This window comes from Gobius niger (assembly GCF_951799975.1).
Source record: "Gobius niger genome assembly, chromosome: 14".
In the NCBI taxonomy this organism is placed as follows: Eukaryota; Metazoa; Chordata; class Actinopteri; order Gobiiformes; family Gobiidae; genus Gobius; species Gobius niger.
The window spans coordinates 3,464,884-3,484,726 of NC_136865.1; the positions used below are offsets into that span (position 1 = coordinate 3,464,884).

The window sequence follows — 19,843 nt, forward strand, 5'->3', positions numbered from 1 at the left end:
TGGAGCGCGTCAGTTAAACATCCGAAGAAAGGAGGTCCAAAGTAGCAATCACTATTGGGTTTGAAGCGGAGTGGGGACTATTTTTTTTAACGCAATTTGCTTGAACGCTGTTATTGTACACTAAAGCCAGTGGGTGGCGGAAATGCACTTTTGAGTTTGCATCCGCCGTTAAACAACCAAAGAAGAAGAAGAAGAAGAAGAAGAAACATCCGAAGAAGAATCTCTGGCGCGCCCCCGGAAGTGTGCAGTAGCGGAGAAACGTCGCAGCGGCGGCGGTAAATTGGGATTTTAGCCTCCGAAGATTTTATTTTGAGACAATACTGGAGTTTGCGGGAGAGGGGAAACACCGGACACTCACGCGGTTAACAGCTCGGCCCAGGTCTCCGTCCCGCGGGTGAGTTTCATTCTGCCAACCGGTTAGCATTTAGCCCCGAGCCTCGGAAGCTAACAGCGGCTAATGCTACTGACTGTAAACAACAGCCAGCCGCGGTTCCAAGTCCTTAGCAATGGCGTTCATACTTCACTTCATTGAATATGTCACCGTGCAAGTACCACAAGTCTCGAACATTGTTAAGCCAAGATAAATCTCACTTTGACTACATTCTGACAGTTAAACACTTGGCTTAAATGCATCACCAAAGCATAATTTTATTACCATTTCTCAGAAGGATCATATCTCAAAATTGCAGAGGATCCCCGAATGAGTAGCCTACAGCTTGGGAAAGCCTATGTCCCGCAGATTGAGAACCACTGGTTTACAATGAGCATGCCACGCTCCACACATCAGTCCATCATCTGTTCATCTGTTAGAATGAACCCACATGTTTGCCATTCCTTAACCTCTTAACTCCCACCTAAACGGATCCCATTTTTTTTCCAGTTTTGCTTTACCCTAATCAAAAAGCTTCTTGGGAAAAAAATCACCAAAACAACCACAAAAATGAGAAGAAAACAAGGATGACAAAAATGTGACAAAAATTCAACCAAAAAGTGACAAAAATTCAACAAAAATGTGACAAAAATTCAACAAAAATGTGACAAAAATTCAACAACAACAAAAAAATTGAAAGAAAAAAACAAACAAACATAAACTAGAAATGCAATGGCTGCGCCATTGCGATTGACTGCGGAAATGCGGGAAGCGAATCCAGAAAATTGCATAATCTATTTTGCATAAACTGGTAAAATGCATAAAATGTCATGTTGCATAAACTGTTTAAACTGCATAAAGTGGTAAAATGCATGAATGGGTTAATTTGCATAAATTATGTAAATTGCATAAGCTCTTTAAAATTCATAAATCCTAAATGGCATAAACTCTTAAGTTGCATAAACTGGTTAAATCCCATAAAGTGGTTAATTTGCATAAATTATTAATATTGCATAAACTTTTATATTCCATAAACTGGTCAAACTGTTGAAATGGCCTCAGTGCTTGATTGGCAGAAGCTGCACAAATGGCTGAAAGTCCTGGAGTCTCCCGATTGGCTGGATTCCCACATACACACTAATGCGACAGGTCCACATACACACCAATGCAAAAATTTCAAACTCCCGTTTAAAAAAAATGGAAATCTGCAGGAGGCCAATTTTTTCTCAGAACCCACAAGTTGCAGAAGCTGAACATGCACAAAGTGCAGAAATTGCATAAAATGCAGAAAAAAGTGCAGAAAAGCATGGATTTGCGGCAGCCCCATTATAAGTCAATGGGAAAAATCTCCGACATTTCGGCCGATTGCGGAAAAAACGTAAATTGCAGAAGTCCCAAAAGTAATAGCACCTTCTCCTAAACATGCGGAACGTTTTGATGCATAACTTGCATAAATTGCACAAAGCATGAAGGTGCTGAAAGCTCTAGAAAATCGGGAAAAAGATGGAAGAGGAATAATAATAAAGAACATGAAAACCAATAATTGACTGCGGAAGAATTCCACTGTCAATCAAAAAAGGTGACACAGCAACAAGGCGAGGAAAAAGATCAGTTTTGTGGATCTTAGCTTTCAAATGAGGTGCTACACAGGCCTATATAATAACCTAAGAGGACAGAATGCATTTGGTTTAGGCGGGTCGTAAGAGGTTAAAGGAACAGGCCACAATTTCTCCACACTGAGATATGTTCTTACCTGAGCTTAGACGAGTTGATACGTACCTGTCTGGTCTTTGTGCCCGTGGAAGAGTGTGGGCTTCTAACTTCACCCCTGATTGGAGAATACATTGGAGAGGCCAAATGCTAACAACATCTTTGGTCGTTTTGCGTGACTGAGGGCACTCACAAAGACCAGACAGGTACACATCAACTCGTCTAAGCTCAGGTAAGAACATATCTCAGTGTGTAAAAACGGAGGCCTGTTCCTTTGAATGTTGTCTCTGGATCCAATAGACATCAGAACTTGCTATGTAAAGAATCTTGTTTTGTACCAGTATCTTAAACACTTTTGCTTAATGGTACCCAAGCCCTACTCAAATAGTTAAGCACATTTAGAACTTAGAAGAAACATTGTGCTTTTCATGTGTTAGGGATACAGTTCTAGTGATGCATTATATTATTATTATTATTATAATAATTATTATAATACAATATACTGTAATTTATTGCAGTGTCTCCCTGCCTAAATAGATTGATGTACAGTTGTGTTTACACACTTTAAAAAAAATCTTTTTTGCATATATATATATATATATATATATATATATATATATTTCAAATCACCATGACAAAATAAAATACCAAAAGGACCCTAAATGAGGAGGAGGCCAGAGTGACAATAAACTTGATTGATTGAATGAAGCTGCACATGGGTCGCACTTGAATGTTCCATCAAGACAATGATCTAACACACAAGGCCAAGTCGACCTGCCAATAATGTGCTGTTCATGCAAGACAGCCCAGGAACTTCCAGGAACTGGAGGCTTTTTACAAAGAAGAATGGGCCACTTTAGCATTAGATTATATTAGGGGTGGGCCGTATATTTTTTTTTATATTGTTCTAATTTTTTATATTGTTGTTGACATGATATAATTTACATTAAGCTCATATTTGCATTCATATTTGTGAGGAAATTAGTATGCTGTTAGTAAACAAATCTCTGAATTAATCATCCCAATAGGCATAAGGCTGGCGTTTTGTAGTAAATATCGCCCTGCCCTTGATTATATACAGAACCTTCTCCCCAGCTACCACAATCACTAACCCTTTCCCTCCTTTTCATTGTTGTGTATTCAGCGGTCATGTGACTCGGGATGAACCCTGCTCGAAAACGCCTCAAACTCATTTCCCATGATGCACCGGTGTGTCCCTCTGCGTCAGGGGGCCGGGCTACAGATGAGGATGAGGAGGAGGAGGAGTTCCTACTGGTCGAAGAGGACACTACAGACTCCAGCCTCATCATCACCATGGGTCAGTACAAGCCCCTGCGTCAGTCCCTCAAACCCTGTTTACATCCCCGTGTTGACGGTTCTAACTTTCGTCCTGTTCCAGATGAGACCAGAGTCAAGTCCAGGAAGAAGAAAAAGAAGCAAACGGACGAGGCCGAGGCCGGGGCTTCGGAGAGCGAGCCCGACATCGACAGGCAGCTCGACCAATCACTGGAGACCAAATCCAAGCAGCACAACCTCACAGCCGTCAACGTCAAGAACATTCTCCACGTAAGAACTAAAACCTGGACTAAACGGGGCCGAACCAGAACTGAGCCAGGACCAACGGACAGTGGTCCCTTGTTTATCGCGGGGGTTACTTTCCAAAAATAACCTGCAACAGGCGAAATCTGCAAAGTAGTCAGCTTTATTTATTTTTTTACAATTATTATTATATATGTATTAAAGCTGTAAAAGCTGTGAAGATGGAAGCTACCAAGTTCTTCCACGTTTTCTATATTTAAATATGTTTATGTATAGTGTTACACTACAAGTAAGTATAACTACACAAAATTAAACATTGTGGATTTTCTAAGCGGATAAAAAGGGGAACTATATTATAAGGCGTAATAATACCAAGAGTAGTTCGACATCTGCGCAGTAATATCTTCACTTTACTTCAATCCTGCTCTCCTCTGCTCCACCGTGAGCCAAGGTGACAGGAGGAAACGTGAAAGGAAATAGCCTCCATTCAGTCTGTGTTTCTGCACTGACAGGATGAGTCTCTGAGCAGATTACGGTTTTAGTGCAAGAAGATCTGAAGAAATTTTGAATTGATTGACCTTTTGTCTCCATGTGGATATTAAACTCTAAACCCAGTCCAACTCTTGTTGCAGGAGGTGATCACTAACGAGCACGTGGTGGCAATGATGAAGGCCGCCATTAACGACACCGAAGTCAAGCCTCCCTTTGTGAGTGACGTCACAACATCACAAGGTACAGTCCAAAGACTGACCAGCGGCTGATCATGTGACTGTGTTCCAGGAACCCAAGATGACGCGGTCGAAGCTCAAAGAGGTGGTGGAGAAGGGCGTGGTGAGTGCTGCGTTGAAAAATAGTTAATTGGAGTTTTTCAGTAAGCTGTTTACTTTTCAGCAGTAATCTTTAGTCCTCTGTGCACATAATTAGACACATGAGACACAGGGACATACATCACCCAAATAATGGCAGCTTTTTCCAAGTAGTTACGACTATTCTTATTGGAGATTATAAACGAGACAAAGGCTACAGAGGAGGAATACGGTCTTCACCAAGACATTGATTACAACAACAGTCGCTGATTAAACCGAGAAGGCAGAGAAACTCAATTCTCCACACAGACTTTAAAAACATGTTTATGTTTATGTTTTGTGACATCCGTCATTATGTCCCAACGATGCGCCTCCTGTGTCCTTAGTTTAGCTCATACTCCATTTGACAGAGGCTGTCATGTTGAGCCCGCTCTGGCAGGTGATCACGGCGCCAAAACACAGCTACTCAAAGAGAACGCGTCGCAAATGTGTCTTCATGGCGCTGCAGAAAATTCAAAATTAAATTTTATGGAATATGAGCAGCAGGGCGGATTAAATTGCCCAGGTCTGCCCTAGGGGGTTCGCGAGCGCTTGGCAGGGGGTTCTTGGAATAATTCCATATCAAAAAGAAGATGAAACTGAATTGCATTTCAATATGAAGTTCATTCTCGTGATATTTTCCTGTAAAAGGTTTGCCTTGTTTTGAACGCAACACACTGCTAAATAAAAAATTATAAAACTGAGTTTAGTTCATAATTTGCTAAATAATTGGCAGCACCCTCGAGATAAGGGGTACTTTGAAAAGAAATGAAAGGGTTACTCAAGACAACAAAGGTTGGAAACCACTGACCTGGAGAAAGCTGTCTTTAGGACATGAAAGTGTGTGTTTAAAATAGTCTTCAAACCACAGACAGACTCGTGACCAGCGGCTTGTGCCAATGCTCACAGTGTTGCTCTGGGTGAAGTGACTGAACAGTGAACCGGGCCGAGCTGTATGACAGTATAAACCAGTTCATCCCAGTGTTATAGGTGTGTCTCCTCTCTGATTGGCTGTTCTGTCTCAGGTGATCCCGGCTTGGAATCTTTCTCCGATCAAAAAACACAACGACATCAATAAGGTACGACCCCTGACCTCGTGTCGTGAGTTTGTGAGCACACACATGACTCCTTGTCTCCTTGTGTCCTAGCCTCCTCAGTTCGTAGACATGGCCCTGGCTGATGAAGACTCCTCCGATGAAGAGTACAGACCTGAAGAGGACGAGGAGGACGAGACGGCGGAGGACGTGAGACACACTTGATGAAGTCCAAATGTTTTGCCCGTCCTGCTGCGGCGCCTTTGTCCAGACCAAGGTGTCTCATTCTGTTATGTTGCTATGTTTATGTTTCAGACGTTTCACGAGAGCGATCTGGAGAGCACAGCGTCGTCACCGCGAGTCGGTCGGATCAGAGACGAGTCCAGCAGCCCCTGGCAGGTAAAGCAGCAAACCACTGTGGGCCAAGGCAAGGAAACAGGCTGTTTTTGATCAAACTAAATTAAGTTGTTAATGAGACTAAAACTGTGACTAAAATGTCCAGATATTTTCAACAACTAGAAATAAAATAAAATAAAAATAAAGACAACTATCATCCAAACTTCCAATTGACAGATTGAAAGAGCCATCATTTAAAAATGACATTTTCGTCAAAAGACTATTTTGAAATATGTTTTCAAAATTAACACATTAACCCATTTTTATTTACTTCATTTTTTTTTTTTCATTCATTCATTTATTTAAAGCCACACCGTGTAGAATTTTACCCAATAAATAAAATTTAAATAAAAGCTTTTATTATATATTATATGATATTTTCATAATTGAAACACCTCATAAATAAACATTTGCCTTTGCTTTGAGCGGCTCAGCTCTCCTAAGTCAAGACTGTAGCTTTACCGGGAGTGGGTACGTCTCCAGCCCATCGCCATGGAGATGTTGACTAAAGGCAGTCGAATTTTATATATGAATAAGTTGATGAACTGATTGGCGGCAGCGAGGCTCGATCATTCTGATTGGCGAACATGTCTCACTCAAACGGTGGAGGCACAAAGCAGGGAAACTCGGCGCCTTTAGGTGAGATAATCGCAGTTGCCAAGATCTGATCAAGGTTATCAAATTGACCCCTTGCACTTTGTCACGTACCGAGACACCCCTGTGAGCTAGCCGTTCAACCTGACCCCCCGTCTGGAGCGAGGTTCATGGTCAGAAATACCCAGAGCGGATGAGCCTATTGTGCATCTTTTGTGTTGATGGGAGTACTGATGCGCACTGTTGAAATACAGCCCGTCCTGATGGGGAGAATGTGCAAACTCCACACATAAAGGCCACACAGTCCTGAACTCAAACCTGGAGCTCTAATCACTCGGCCACTGCACCACCACAATAATAGCTCCAGTGCAAAGAGGGACAGTTGAATCAAAATTGGAGACTTCAACTCACCACGCCTTAAAAAGACTTTGTGTCCTCCAGAGGTTCCGCTAGACTTTTTTTTTGTCGGCCACTTTGGCCGGCTGGGTCGTAAAATGTCAGCCATTCGCAAGAATTACCGGCCATTAAAAAATATATACATGATGAACGTGGCTTATTATCAATAACAATCTACATTTGGACAGAGCTACACAAGTGCTTTAGTGGGTCCCAAAACACGGCTATTTCTAATTAAAGACTGACGTGAGAAAAATGTAGCAACAGCGAAAATCCAAACATGAAGTTGTGCGTGTGGAGACGGTGGAGCAGCCGGTGTCACGCTGACATACACCACTCATATGCACTTCAACTCAGACAGAAAGTAGCCGATATCTACGACCCTAACGCTGTCCTTATCCAGGTCTGACCAGCTGCTCAGCGAGGGCGGGGCTGTAGATGCCCCTCCGCGCTTTTACGTGGTTCAGGTGTAAAATAGTGATTAAGTCCCTCACCACTGAAATATTGTGGAGAGACAAATCGACAGCACTAAAGTCACAAAAGTCAGTCTCGAGCGATTCAAAACGGACCCAGCTCTGCCGCGCTTTAGAGCGGCTCCAACACCGGTAACTGAGCTGAGGCGTCTGCGCAGACTGACCGAGGGAAGAGTCTCTAAACGCGGCCACTCTCTGAGCGGCTCCAACACCGGTAACTGAGCCGAGGCGTCTGCGCAGACTGACCGAGGGAAGAGTCTCTAAACCCGGCCACTCTCTGAGCGGCTCCAACACCGGTAACTGAGCCGAGGCGTCTGCGCAGACTGACCGGGGGAAGCACCTCTAAACCCGGCCACTCTCTGAGAGGCTCCAACACCGGTAACTGAGCCGAGGCGTCTGCGCAGACTGACTGAGGGAAGCGCCTCTAAACCCGGCCACTCTCTGAGCGGCTCCAACACCGGTAACTGAGCCGAGGCGTCTGCGCAGACTGACCGAGGGAAGAGCCTCTAAACCCGGCCACTCTGAGCGGCTCCAACACCGGTAACTGAGCCGAGGCGTCTGCGCAGACTGACCGAGGGAAGAGCCTCTAAACCCGGCCACTCTGAGCGGCTCCAACACCGGTAACTGAGCCGAGGCGTCTGCGCAGACTGACCGAGGGAAGAGCCTCTAAACCCGGCCACTCTGAGCGGCTCCAACACCGGTAACTGAGCCGAGGCGTCTGCGCAGACTGACCGAGGGAAGAGCCTCTAAACCCGGCCACTCTCTGAGCGGCTCCAACACCGGTAACTGAGCCGAGGCGTCTGCGCAGACTGACCGAGGGAAGAGTCTCTAAACCCAGCCACTCACCCAGGAAGAGACGCAGCGGGACAGCGCGTCAGTCTGACTGAACACATGCGCGTTTCAAGAATATCCTAATCAAACGTATTAGCTGCTGAGTTCTTAACACACTAATATAAAAGTAAATGTACCTGTAGTTCGCCGTTTTCTTGGAAAATGTGACGAAGCACGAAGAAAAAGCGTTACATATCCAGACAGCGATGATGGCGCTTCGACTGCGCTTTGTAAAACAGGCTAAAGGCGTAAATCAAAACTTTTTTGATAGAAATATTGAACCTTTTTTAATATTTCGGCCTGTCTCGAAAACACTTTGTTATGTTAGTCACTGACTTAGGTGACATGTTCAATATATTTTTCTATAATCTCTCTTTTTTACTGTCGGCCAATTTGGCCGATGGACATAATTTTTACCGGCCATTTGCTTTTCAAACCGGCCAAAAGCCGGCTACAGCCGGCTAACGGAAACCCTGGTGTCCTCATAAAGGTCCTCATAAATGGGTTTGCGCTAGCAGAGTGTGCTGCTTTTCTTCTCTTTGCACACCAACATCAATGTCAACTTTATCAGGGTTTGATTGAGCCCACAGGACAGAGAGTTCCAACAATCGAAGCTAAACACACATAAAAGCTAACACCAGTGACCAGGGCAGCAGTGCAAAAACAACTCAGCGAAGGCACGAGAGTTTAGCCTCAAACAGGATCAGAACAAGTTTGGCGAAGGTGGAGCATCTTCTCAGCACAAAGCATGATGTTTGTCATGTTTTTTTCCCCAGACCTCTCAAAGTCTTTCTCGCCGTCTGAGGGTAGAGCCGGTGCCCATGGGACCGCCCCCACCGCCCAAAACCACACCCACTCGCAGTGTGACTGACAGCTCCAGAGTCCCGCCCCTTCGCGGTGGGATCGACAGGAGGAGCGTGAGCGACAGCACTTTTCTGGAAAAGCTGCACGCCGTGGAGGAGGAGCTGAGCGTGTGCACCCAGCCCTACCAGGTACTGGGTTTACAATGATGTCGGTCAAACTGAAATGACCCCAGGGCGTCGCTCATTTTGATGGGTATTCTCTCGGGATCAGCAACGTCGGTTATTCACTTATTTTAACAGATTTATTTCCAGAAATAACGGATAGATACTGACACTGGATGATGACAACAGGCCTTTTATTCACTTGTGTCATGAGCGATGACTTTAGTCTTTAGGGCAGGGTTTGTTTGTGTGTTACTTCAGCGTCAAAATCCATTTCTTTTTTTTTTCTCTCTTATACTTTTTAAAATGAAACGCCATATATCTTAAATACAAACATAAAAATACTGTTTTGAATTGATGTTGCCCTTATTTAGACTTCATTATGCTGGTTAAAAACTTTCCAAGGAAGAGAATGCGGGAATAGAAACACCTGGGTACCTTTGCAGAATTACCCTAAAGGTAAAAATTAGGGAATTTTTACCATCCAAATCACTGACAGGGCAGATTCGTAGGGGCAGAAATTTCAAGGACGTCAGTCATTTGAACTTTTTGCCTGAAGTCCCTAGATATTTCTACTCCCGTGTGAACTGGGCTTTAGACCCCGTTGAGACCTGGCTCTGACCCCGTTTTGTGCTCAGCCCCTGCAGGACTCGGTCATTGACCTGATGGCTGCCCGGACCCGGTCGAAGCGTCCCCTCAGAGATGTTCCGCTGGGTCAGCTGGAGGCCGAGCTCCGAGACCTCACTCCGGATTTCAGCGAGACCAGATCCTCGCTGGACCCAGATCCAGAGGAGGACCGGGACTGGACCGACTGGCTGCGCGGCCTCATGACCTCAGACATGGAGGGTGAGATGGGAGTTGATGTTTGAGTGGACGGCGCGACAAACCAGACCATACACGTGTGATTATTTTCTCACTCTAAGAAGGTTCTGGTTTGGACTTGGTTTAAAGTGGACACATTCTGCATGTGGGGCGGCAAAACAGACTTAGAAATAAGACTGCACAATATAGGGCAAAAATTATTACAAGCTTTTAGTAGCCCTCTTTAGTAGCTAGAATAAACCAAAATAATGAATAGTTTGGTGTGTTATTTTAATGTGTCTAGACTATATTCCTATTGTCAATACATTATAATCTAGATTTAAAAGTAAAAAAAGTCATAATATTTTATCCTTTTTATTATTTTTTTTCTGATGTACAGAACCTGATTTGGAATTTCACATTATGTAGAAATCCTTTAATGTCTCTGTCCACTGTGATGAAATTGAAGGCATTAGTAAAATCACAACTTAGCTGCCTGCGGGTCAGAGGCCCCAATACACACTAATGGAATCATGAAGAAGAAGAACAGTATTTACAGCCAAGTTTGAGGGGCACGAGTTACTTAGTTCTGCTTTAAGGCCTTAATTTTGGCATTATTCATTTAATCTCTTGGTGCTTTTTAATGTCATGCGTGAATCCTGAACCAAGTCACTTCCTTTAATTCAGCAAAACCTAGATTTAGATTTTCAGTTCCTGCTTTCAATACTTACATTTTCCCAATACTGCTAGTACCCAAACGTTGCCTAATCCTAGAATCACAGGTGCTTGGACTGTGACTTTTGACAACATACAAGGAAAATGTATTTTAGTTTCATTTTCATATTATATTATATTGTATACAAACATGTATCATGATCCTGTGTGCTTCGTGTCTCTTCTCCCACAAGAACAAAGCACAGGGCAGTTCCTTTTGCAACAGTTTTTAGTCCCTTTTGCTTTTTTACTCAGATTTTCCTTCACACTGCGGCGGCTTCAGCACGACGTGATAAACTTCAGATTCGAACAGTACAGGTCTAAGCGCTGAAACTTTAGATTAAATTATGCTAAATTAAACAGGATTCCCAGAGAATGACTGTAAATACTGCAGTACTGTTTTGAAATACTCGGGGTCTGTTGTTGTTGACGATGTTGTGACATGTTTTACAAAGTTCCCTTTTCATGATGCGTCTCCTTAAATTGTGTTTCTCAGAGGAGGCGGACGACGAGGACGACCCGGAGTACAACTTCTTGGCCGACACGGATGAACCCGACCTGGAGGATTACAGAGACGACCGAGCCGTGCGCATCACCAGTACGTACAGCGCCACCTACTGTTTACTTTTACTTTGAATGTCATTCTGTGGCTTAGGCCCATTATCATTGGTTCTTGGGGACTTGGATGATTTCTTTTTGGATTAACCGTGATGTCCCTCCTGTGTTTCAGAGAAGGAGGTGAACGAGCTGATGGAGGAGCTCTTTGAAACCGTAAGAACTTGTTCATCTCCAAATGCATGTTTCAAAAACATAATTAATGGGGAACTAATAATTCATAAATTGTTAATCAATAAAGAAAAATGCAAAAAGTTAGTTTTTGTTTAAGTTTTTAATTATTTAAAGGTAAAATTAGCGTTGAAAGTTGTGTTGTTTATCCGGCCATTTGCACATCTTTGAGTAATCTTCTAATCTTCCCCTGTGGCTCATCTTGGCATCACGGCTGAAATGCCTGTTGTGTCCAATGTTTTGTGTTTATTGCAATGTTTCCAATCCTAGGAAAATACATTTTTCTCCATTTGTTTTGTTTGTACATTTCTAACCTGCCTATCGCATTTTGTGGCATTAAAAATCAAATGATCGGGCATTAAATAAGCGGTGAATTGGACTTGCTGCTGCCTGGTTAAACTCTGAAACTATTGGAGATGTTTTCTGTGCTGTGTACTCATGACTGAAATACTTCAGATCCATTCATAGAAATGTCCCGTAGTATCTCTAAAGTGGCTCTGTGCTCTCTGCTGCCCCCAGCTGAAGGAGGACCTGGCGTCTCAGGATGTGGAGGATGAAGGACACGAGGAAGAGGAGGAGACGCTTGTGAACCCGGCACAGCCACAGTGCGAGCCAAAGTAGGAGCAATAACACGCTCATAAGTCACTTTTCAAACAGATGATGTAATCTGGTCTCTGGTCCAGGTCGTCTGTGGTCCCAGACTCAGACCCGGGTCCGGGCTGTGAGCTGAGGACAGTCCGACAGCAGCTGGACTTCATCCGCAAACACCACAGGGACATCCCAGCGCCGGAGTTTACCGAGTCTGTGAGTCTGTCCCTGACCGCAGCACAGCAACGGAGGCTCTGCCAACATATCCAACAGGTACTACAGTACTACAGTCCTACAACAGTACCATAGGTACTACAGGTACAACAGTCCTACTGCTGCCGTACGGTGGTCAGTGGTTTGTACAGAGCTGCTCAGCCTCCGTTGTGCTTTTAGGGCGCATTCACACTTGACTTATGAACCGTGCCATTCTCTAGCTCGTTTGAGGAAAGGTCTGGATATCCTGAACGGCCCACGCTCACACTTGTACAAACAAACTGAGCCGAATTCGAGGAGCAAGTTGTTCGTGTACATGTGCAGTAGCAGCGCAACATGACTAATGCGGAGGGGAAGACACAAAAAGAAAAAAAGCTACTGTGAGCCCATTGTCAAATATGTTTACTCCACTTTTTTTGCCTTTTACTGCAGTTTAAACAAACGGGGCTATGATGATGTTCTAAATACAGCCTTTTCTCACTGTTTTACATATACTTACATAAACTACACTGTTTGCACATAGATGAGCAATTGAGCCGCGCTCTGGCCCACCTCCTTCAAGCGGGCCAAAGTCCAGAACAGGGCTGAACCTGAGCATGGTTTGATTGCGCTCACACTGCACAAGCAGACCGCGCTGAAGGGGCTTCGGATGGACAAGTGTGAGTGCGCCCTAAACTAATCAGAAAAATCTATACTACTGCTACTGCTACTGCTACACAGGGTGGCACAGCGGTTAGCATTCATGCTTCACAGCTAGAAGGTCCCGGGTTCGATTCTCACCTGGACTGTGTGGAGATGGCATGTTCTCCCTGTCTGCGTAGGTTTCCCCTAACACTAAAAACACGTACAATAGCTTAATCCTCCGACCAGGTGGGTCCCTGAGCGCTGGCCTCCACGCTGCTCACTACTAATACGGGTTGCCCCAGTGGCATCGAAGTACTATACTACAGGTGCTTCTGCTGCCACTATGACTTTTACAATACAACATATACTTCAAGACTACATACTGCAAATACTATAGGTACTGCTAATACAATACAACAGATGCTCAGGATTTCGAGGGAAAGGATTGTAGGCAAAAATGCATAGTTTTGTTTTGCCATTTTTCCAAAAGTCGCTATTTTTTCTGCTTAAAACATAATATATCACTTTGCAAATGAAAAAAGAACAAATAAATGGACTTAACTGATGGCTAATCAGCTCTGTACAAACCACTGACCACAGCACAGAAAATAAAAAAAGAAAACACCATTTCTAAACCGGGGTAAAAAAGAAAAGGTTTGTGATTTGGACTTGTCCTAACCAGAGTGTGTCCACAGCACGTGCAGCTCCTGGCTCAGATCCACCTCCTGTGTGCTCCTGTCTCCAAACTGCAGAGCGAGGCCCAGACCACCAGACAGTTCCTGGTGAGGACTCAACCGGGGCTCACACTGGGGCTCTCTATTTTAGTTTCACCCGGTCTAACCCTGGTCTGGTTGTGATCCAGATGGAGCTGGACTTCCTGGGCCAGGGGGCGGAGCTGGTGATGTCATCGCGTGGTTTCCAGGGTCACCGCAGCACGTTCAGAGTGTGCAACCTTCAGGGGGCGCTGCAGCTGCTGGAGGAGACCGCCGCCACACCCATAGACTACAGACCACCCACCCCCCGAGCCAACGACAGGGGCCACAGTGAGTACAGCGCCGTAGGAGCGGGACGGGACGGGGGTGTTTCTATAGCGTAAACGAGGATGATACGGGGGGCCATACATGTCAAACGTGTCGTCATACGTGTCAAAACGATACAGCCACGTTTAAATTGTTTTATTTTGTTGATATATTAGTTACAAAGATGTATTTCATATGAATTTGAGATTATTTTTAGTTTTTGAATAAAGTAGTTATTCAAACACCCCAAACACCCAAACATTTACAGTTTATCATGTTTTTATTGGCCATAACATGTCCATTCACAGGACGGCGTGGAATATCTGAGTACACTGTTAGATTCAATAGTTGGCTGAGCCTCCTGGCAGCGATAACTTCATCCAGACGTGCCCTTGGAGTCATCTTTACAGGGCGGCCATTCCCTGGGAGTGAAGCAACAGAGCCAAACAGTCTCCATTTATAGATCATTCATGAACATCAAGACTTTTAGAGATCGTTCTGTGACCTTTTCCAGCTTCATACAAATCAATAATTCTTGATCGTAGGTCTTCAGAAAGCTCTTTGAAGTGAGGCATGATGGGTGTGTGTTTTTCAATGGCAAAGGGACTAGATGCAAGTTGGTCAGTTTTATACTCGCTACTGCCACCTCAGGTCTTTCGCGTAACTGCAGGTTCTATGTTAGGCTCGTGCATGACGGCACTTCGGAATTAACGCCTGTTTGAGTGATTTTAGAGGCAGTTGTGGTGAACAGGTCTGGGCTCATTCTACACATTATTACATTGCTTGAACATGTAGGGGCATTAAAATACTTAATTTTAACATTTTTAAACTCTGTATAGCCCCTTTAAGCCTCACCTCCGTGATGGGTCTTCAGGTTGGTTCACACCTGACTCAAAATGTCTGCATAAATTTGTCTAATTAGCACTTGGAGGATCCTTAACCAGGGGTGTACTCACTTATTCCTCCCTGTCCTGTGAATGTTTACATGTTATGGCCGATATAACAACATGTAATTGTTTGGGTGGTATTGGTTTAAGCAGACAGCGTTTACTCATTCTTGTGACTTTAATAAAGATCAGACCACATTTTATGACCAATGTAGGCAGAAATGTGAGAAATTCCAAACGGTGTACTCACTTTTTCCTCCCACTATAGATATTAACAAATCAGCCCCTGACCTTCTCTTTATTCTGATTGGTTGTTGCAGTAAAAGCGTACCCACTGCTGCCGGGGGAGCTCGCCTGGATTTTTGCCACGCGGCCGGTTTTCCTCTACCCCGAGCTGCTGCCCTGCGCCAGCCTCGACCCAGCGCTGTACTGCCCCCGCAGGACCAACGCCTTCACTGCAGCCGAGGACTGGTAACACTTTCATTCAGATTTATTCACACGTAGTTTCATTCCAAATCTCCACTTATGAGCAGATGGACTCTTTGGAAAAAAGACTGTTGCTAAGACTGATAGTAGTGGTAGTTGTAGTGGTAGCTGTCGTTGCAGTAGCATTTATGGGTAGTAGTATTGGTAATAGCAGTTTTAGTAGCAGCAGTAGTATTGGCAGTATTAGCAGTATTAGTAGTAGTACTTACAGAGTGTCTCTCCTCAGCCTCCTGGTTCTCGCTCTGAAGCACCTGGAGTCCTGCCTGGACCCTGTCAGAATGGTGTCAGAGCTGGTCTTGAGGAAGAGCCTGGTCCAGGTCAGACGGCGCATCCTGCAGTGCTGTCGCCCCGGCAACAGTGACAACATCGTCAAGGTAACCACATCCAGCCCCACCCTTCCCCGTTATCATTACTGCATTCAGCTGATCCTCTGTGTTTAATGTGGTCAGCTGATTCTTGTGCTGTGTGCCTCGCAGGCGTTCAGGTTCCAGAAGGTTCTGTGGCCGATGCCCAGAGCCTGTTTACCTCAGACAGAAGAGCGCCCCCCGGTGGAGAGAGAGGAGCGCTGCCTGCCGCTGTGGATCACTGTAGGTCCTTTACATCCCACTGTTACCAGGGTTTAACCTCTTAAACTTTTTTTTTTTTAAAGTGTAAAATAGCCACATGAAAGCAACAAAAAAAAAAAAAAAAAGTGATGAAATAGCGGAAAAAATGTGTGACAAAAACAAAAAAGAGACAAAAAGGTAAAAAAAAAAATTCATAGACTACGCGGTAACAATGTGAGGAGGTTACTCTTGTATTTTGCAATGTGATAATCAACTAGTTTGACTTATTTCCAGGGTTCCTACTGTACATCTGGCCTAGGACTACAGATGAAAACTAGGCACTAACACCGGCATAGTTTACAGTTCGAGCTGCTATGCTAAAGCAGTACTAACTTGTTTACCTTTAATAAATCCTTGTCGTAGTCCCTCTGGGGGTAATACAAGTGTTAATGGGATGATTGGGGGGTCTTTCATCTCCCCCTGGTGTCTCTAGCCAGAAAACCACAATTGCAACTTGACTGCCACCGGACCGGAGTCACCAATACACATTAATGGAATCACAAAGAAGAAGCTAACAGGCTAACGGGAAAAGCTAAAGTGCTAGCGCCACTTTAAACAGTATTTTAGAGCCAATTTTAAGTGAAAAAAAAAAGATTTCCATTGTATAATTGAATGTACAGTATCCCTCTCTCCCTTTGTCTTTTCTGTCAGCGTAGGATTTACTCTCACGGACAATTAATAACTTGCTACGACACCTGCAGTTGCGCTTATGGCCTCTAGGGGCAAGAGTTACTTAGTTCTGCTTTAATGTGCACTGTCCTTGTAAAGAAATAAACTCTGGCCTGTGTAACCTTTTAGATTTGGGTAAGGCTGAACTGGAGAAAATGCATTTGGTTATGGCCGGGGTTAAGAAGTTAAACACAAGCTAAAACTGTTTTTTTTTTTTTTATTATGATCCTGTACCAAAGGATCAATAAAAAACATCACAAAACCATGACGAATCAGGGAAATTAAATCTTAAATACAAGTGTTGTCGAGGGATTTCAAAGCTCTATTTCTGTTTTTAACTCTCTTCTGAAAACACAGCCTGAGATGTTGATGTTTTATTAGATTTCTGTAGGTTTCTTTTTGTTTTGTCCACGTTGTGTCTGTTTGATCACTTTGGTCGAGTGTTGTGAAAGTGTGTTATAAAACAGCTGGTGGAGGAGTCTCAGTGATGGGTCATGTCTTTAACCTTTGTGTGCTTCTCTCACAGCGGAGTCTTCCAGTGCTGCACGCCGCCATTCGCCGTTTAAACTGCCAGGCCCCTCCCCCATCCAGCGGGCCACGCCCCCGGTCCAGTCATCTGACCCTGCTGCGCTCCGATTGGTCCGGCACTTTCCCTCCAGGAAGTGTTTTCCCGCCGCGACTTCCCAAAAACTTGCTCGAGTTTCGACGAATTGGCTTTGTTTTACTCAACCCGCCCCCAGAGACCGCACCAATCAGGACGCAGGAGGAGGGGAGCAACGGACCGATCGCAGAGCAGGAAGAGGAGTGCGACATCGTTTTGGTTTTGTCTGACTCGTCGCTCAGTGACCCGGAAAGCCCCCTGTCCAATCAGGAACCGGACCACTTCTCCCAGCATGCCCCGGGGCGCAGGACAGGAAATGAGGAGGACGTGACGCAGCTGCAGAACGTCTGCGTGGCATCGAGCGGGAAACGAGTGGTTCGCTGGACCAGGTGATGCCACTGATCACACGCTCCACACGCTACACACGCTCCACACAATCAGAAACACTGGACTAGCCTTGAGGCCCACACATGTTCTTAAAGAGCAACTCAAGACCAAACTCCACCCACTTTTGCAGTTTGAAATTGTCGCAGAAGTGGGTCCGCTCATGGGGGAAGCGAGAGTGACTTCACACGAAACTGCGAACAGTGTCAAATATACACCAAGACTCCTCCCACTGTGCTGATGAAATTATCATGGTTATTGTTCCCATATTGATCGAAGATAAACAGTTTTAAAATGACGCGATGAATCTCAGAGCGGAGCTAGCTGAGTGCGCATGGGTTTGGATATTCTCGGAAGGACCGAGAGAGGAGAGAAAGAGGCGGGGCAGGAGTTACGAGGTTACGAGCACACGGACCGGGCGGCGCGTGGAGCGGCTTCAAAAACATAGGCTACGACGCAAACTTGTACATATTGTCCCGTTCACCCACGGTTTCTTAAACATTACATTAAAATTGAGCAAATGCAAATAATAAGCTCCGATTTACATTTGTATTAGTGTGATAAGAGCCTTGGTATTGAGGAGCTGATGACTCTGAATAAGTCGTTCTCCACGACTTTTACGCACGAGTTTTAACACAATTCTTTTGCAAAATTTGTGCTCCATGATTCTGTTCAGATCATGTTTAGTTTAGATCCATTCATCCTACAATCTCACATTTCTCCTAACATAAATAATATGCAGCTGACAGTTCACTGTAAACATCGTCAACGGCCAATTAAGGGGACATCGCCCAACCCTAGTACACGCATGGTTGTACAGTTTTGGATTATATAAATGCAAAATACTATTGTTTACTCTGAAATTACAAAAAAAATGAAGTGGGAACAGCAGGTCGAACTCTAAAATCAGTTTGTCAGCAGGAAAAAGTTGGTTTGGCCTTTAGTTGCTCTTTAACGATGTCTTTATTACCGTCTTACACTTTGTTGTTGAGGAAAAAGCAACACTAAAGCAGCTGAAACAAACTTCACCAGCTTTACTTCCTGGTTATTCAAGCTGGTTATTCTCAGCGCCTCCCACCACTGCCCTCTTGCTCCCCTTTGCTGCGCAGCTGCTTCAATAAAGAAAAGAAAGGAAGAAAATAATAAATGAGAGTGTGTGTGTGGCTGTCATTGAACGTCTGCGCTCTGTGTGTGTGGTAGAAACGGTCTCCAGTGCTTTACTTTATCAAAATATATTTTATTCTCAAATCTTCACATTCTCTCAACAGTTTGTACAACAGAGCATACAGTGGTGTCCCGCGCAGTAGCGAGCTAACGGCTAATGTGTCCACAGGGAGGCGGACCGAGAGCTGTTACTGGCTGTCAAGAAGAGCGGAGCCAACCGGAAGACCTTCAGAGCCGTGGCCCATCGCCTCGGCAACAAGACGCCAGCACAGGTACACAATGATCCGCTGTAAATATGACACACACACAACATTTCCTCACAGGTTTCTCTCCGTGTTTCGCTCCAGGCGGCGCTGCGTTTTCACGACCTCATGACCCTCTTCCACTCCTCCAATCACAGAGCAGCCTCCTGTTCCACTCAGCAGCCAATCAGACGAGAGGAGGCGCCGGACTGATCAGCCAATCCCAAGCAGCGTTTTATTTATGTCCAACTCGGTCTAATTTATATAGATTTATACAAAACACTTTTGCATAACTTTTGTACTGGGTCGATTCTTTGGCTTTTGTTTTAAAAAGTCCATGTTTTGTACTGCATGAGCGGCTCCTCACATTTCATCAAAGAGAGTCAGGACCAAATGCTGCTTTAGACAAGAACAGCTGGAAGGGTTCTCTCTTAAATGTGTTCTTAACCCTCACCTGAACCGAGCACATTTTCTCTAGTTTGGCTTTACCCAAATCTGAAAGCTTGAAAAAATAGCGACGAAATTGAGGATGAAAACACAACAAAAACATGACAAAAAAGAGACGAAAACACGACAAAAGCACTTTTGTCGGTCTTAGCTTTCAAATGACGCGCTACACTGTTGCTCTACAGTTGAGAAGCTTTTAGATTTGGGTAAAGCTGAACTACAGGAAATGCGCTCGGTTTAGGCGGAGGGGAAGAGGTTAAAAAACATTCTTGTACACGTGTTTTATATAAAATAAACTTTGTGCTTCACTTGTTTGTTCAAATCTGTCCCAGACGTTAGAAACAGAGTTCTGAACCCTCGTCATCATTTGGTGAAAACCCTTCCAAAACTTTGAAATGAAATTCTTTCAAATATTTTAGTCCTTGTTCAGTCATGTGGAGGTAAAGTGCATGAAAACCTT

At 44.4% G+C, this 19,843-nt stretch overlaps 1 protein-coding gene across 1 annotated transcript; it reads left to right on the forward strand.

Annotated features, from left to right (window-relative positions):
- The first annotated feature begins 204 nt into the window (after positions 1–204).
- On the forward strand, positions 205–19,323 carry gon4la (gon-4 like a). The gene is made up of 22 exons (XM_079570777.1): positions 205–394; positions 3,225–3,398; positions 3,480–3,646; positions 4,252–4,326; positions 4,400–4,450; positions 5,490–5,543; positions 5,613–5,708; positions 5,814–5,897; positions 8,965–9,180; positions 9,792–9,999; positions 11,165–11,266; positions 11,399–11,439; positions 11,974–12,071; positions 12,138–12,315; positions 13,575–13,661; positions 13,742–13,922; positions 15,106–15,256; positions 15,498–15,645; positions 15,748–15,858; positions 17,072–17,535; positions 18,864–18,966; positions 19,042–19,323. The coding sequence occupies exons 2-22, from the start codon at positions 3,242–3,244 to the stop codon at positions 19,147–19,149; spliced, it is 2,880 nt and encodes a 959-aa protein (XP_079426903.1). The 5' UTR covers positions 205–394; positions 3,225–3,241; the 3' UTR covers positions 19,150–19,323.
- The last annotated feature ends 520 nt before the right edge of the window (positions 19,324–19,843 follow it).

Excerpts from the sequence above, each read along its gene's own strand:
- gon4la (XM_079570777.1), top strand. The coding sequence starts at position 3,242 with ATGAACCCTGCTCGAAAACGCCTCAAACTCATTTCCCATGATGCACCG. Across the intron at positions 5,898-8,964 it reads AGTCCAGCAGCCCCTGGCAG|ACCTCTCAAAGTCTTTCTCG; the intron begins GTAAAGCAGCAA and ends TTTTTTCCCCAG. Across the intron at positions 18,967-19,041 it reads GCAACAAGACGCCAGCACAG|GCGGCGCTGCGTTTTCACGA; the intron begins GTACACAATGAT and ends GTTTCGCTCCAG.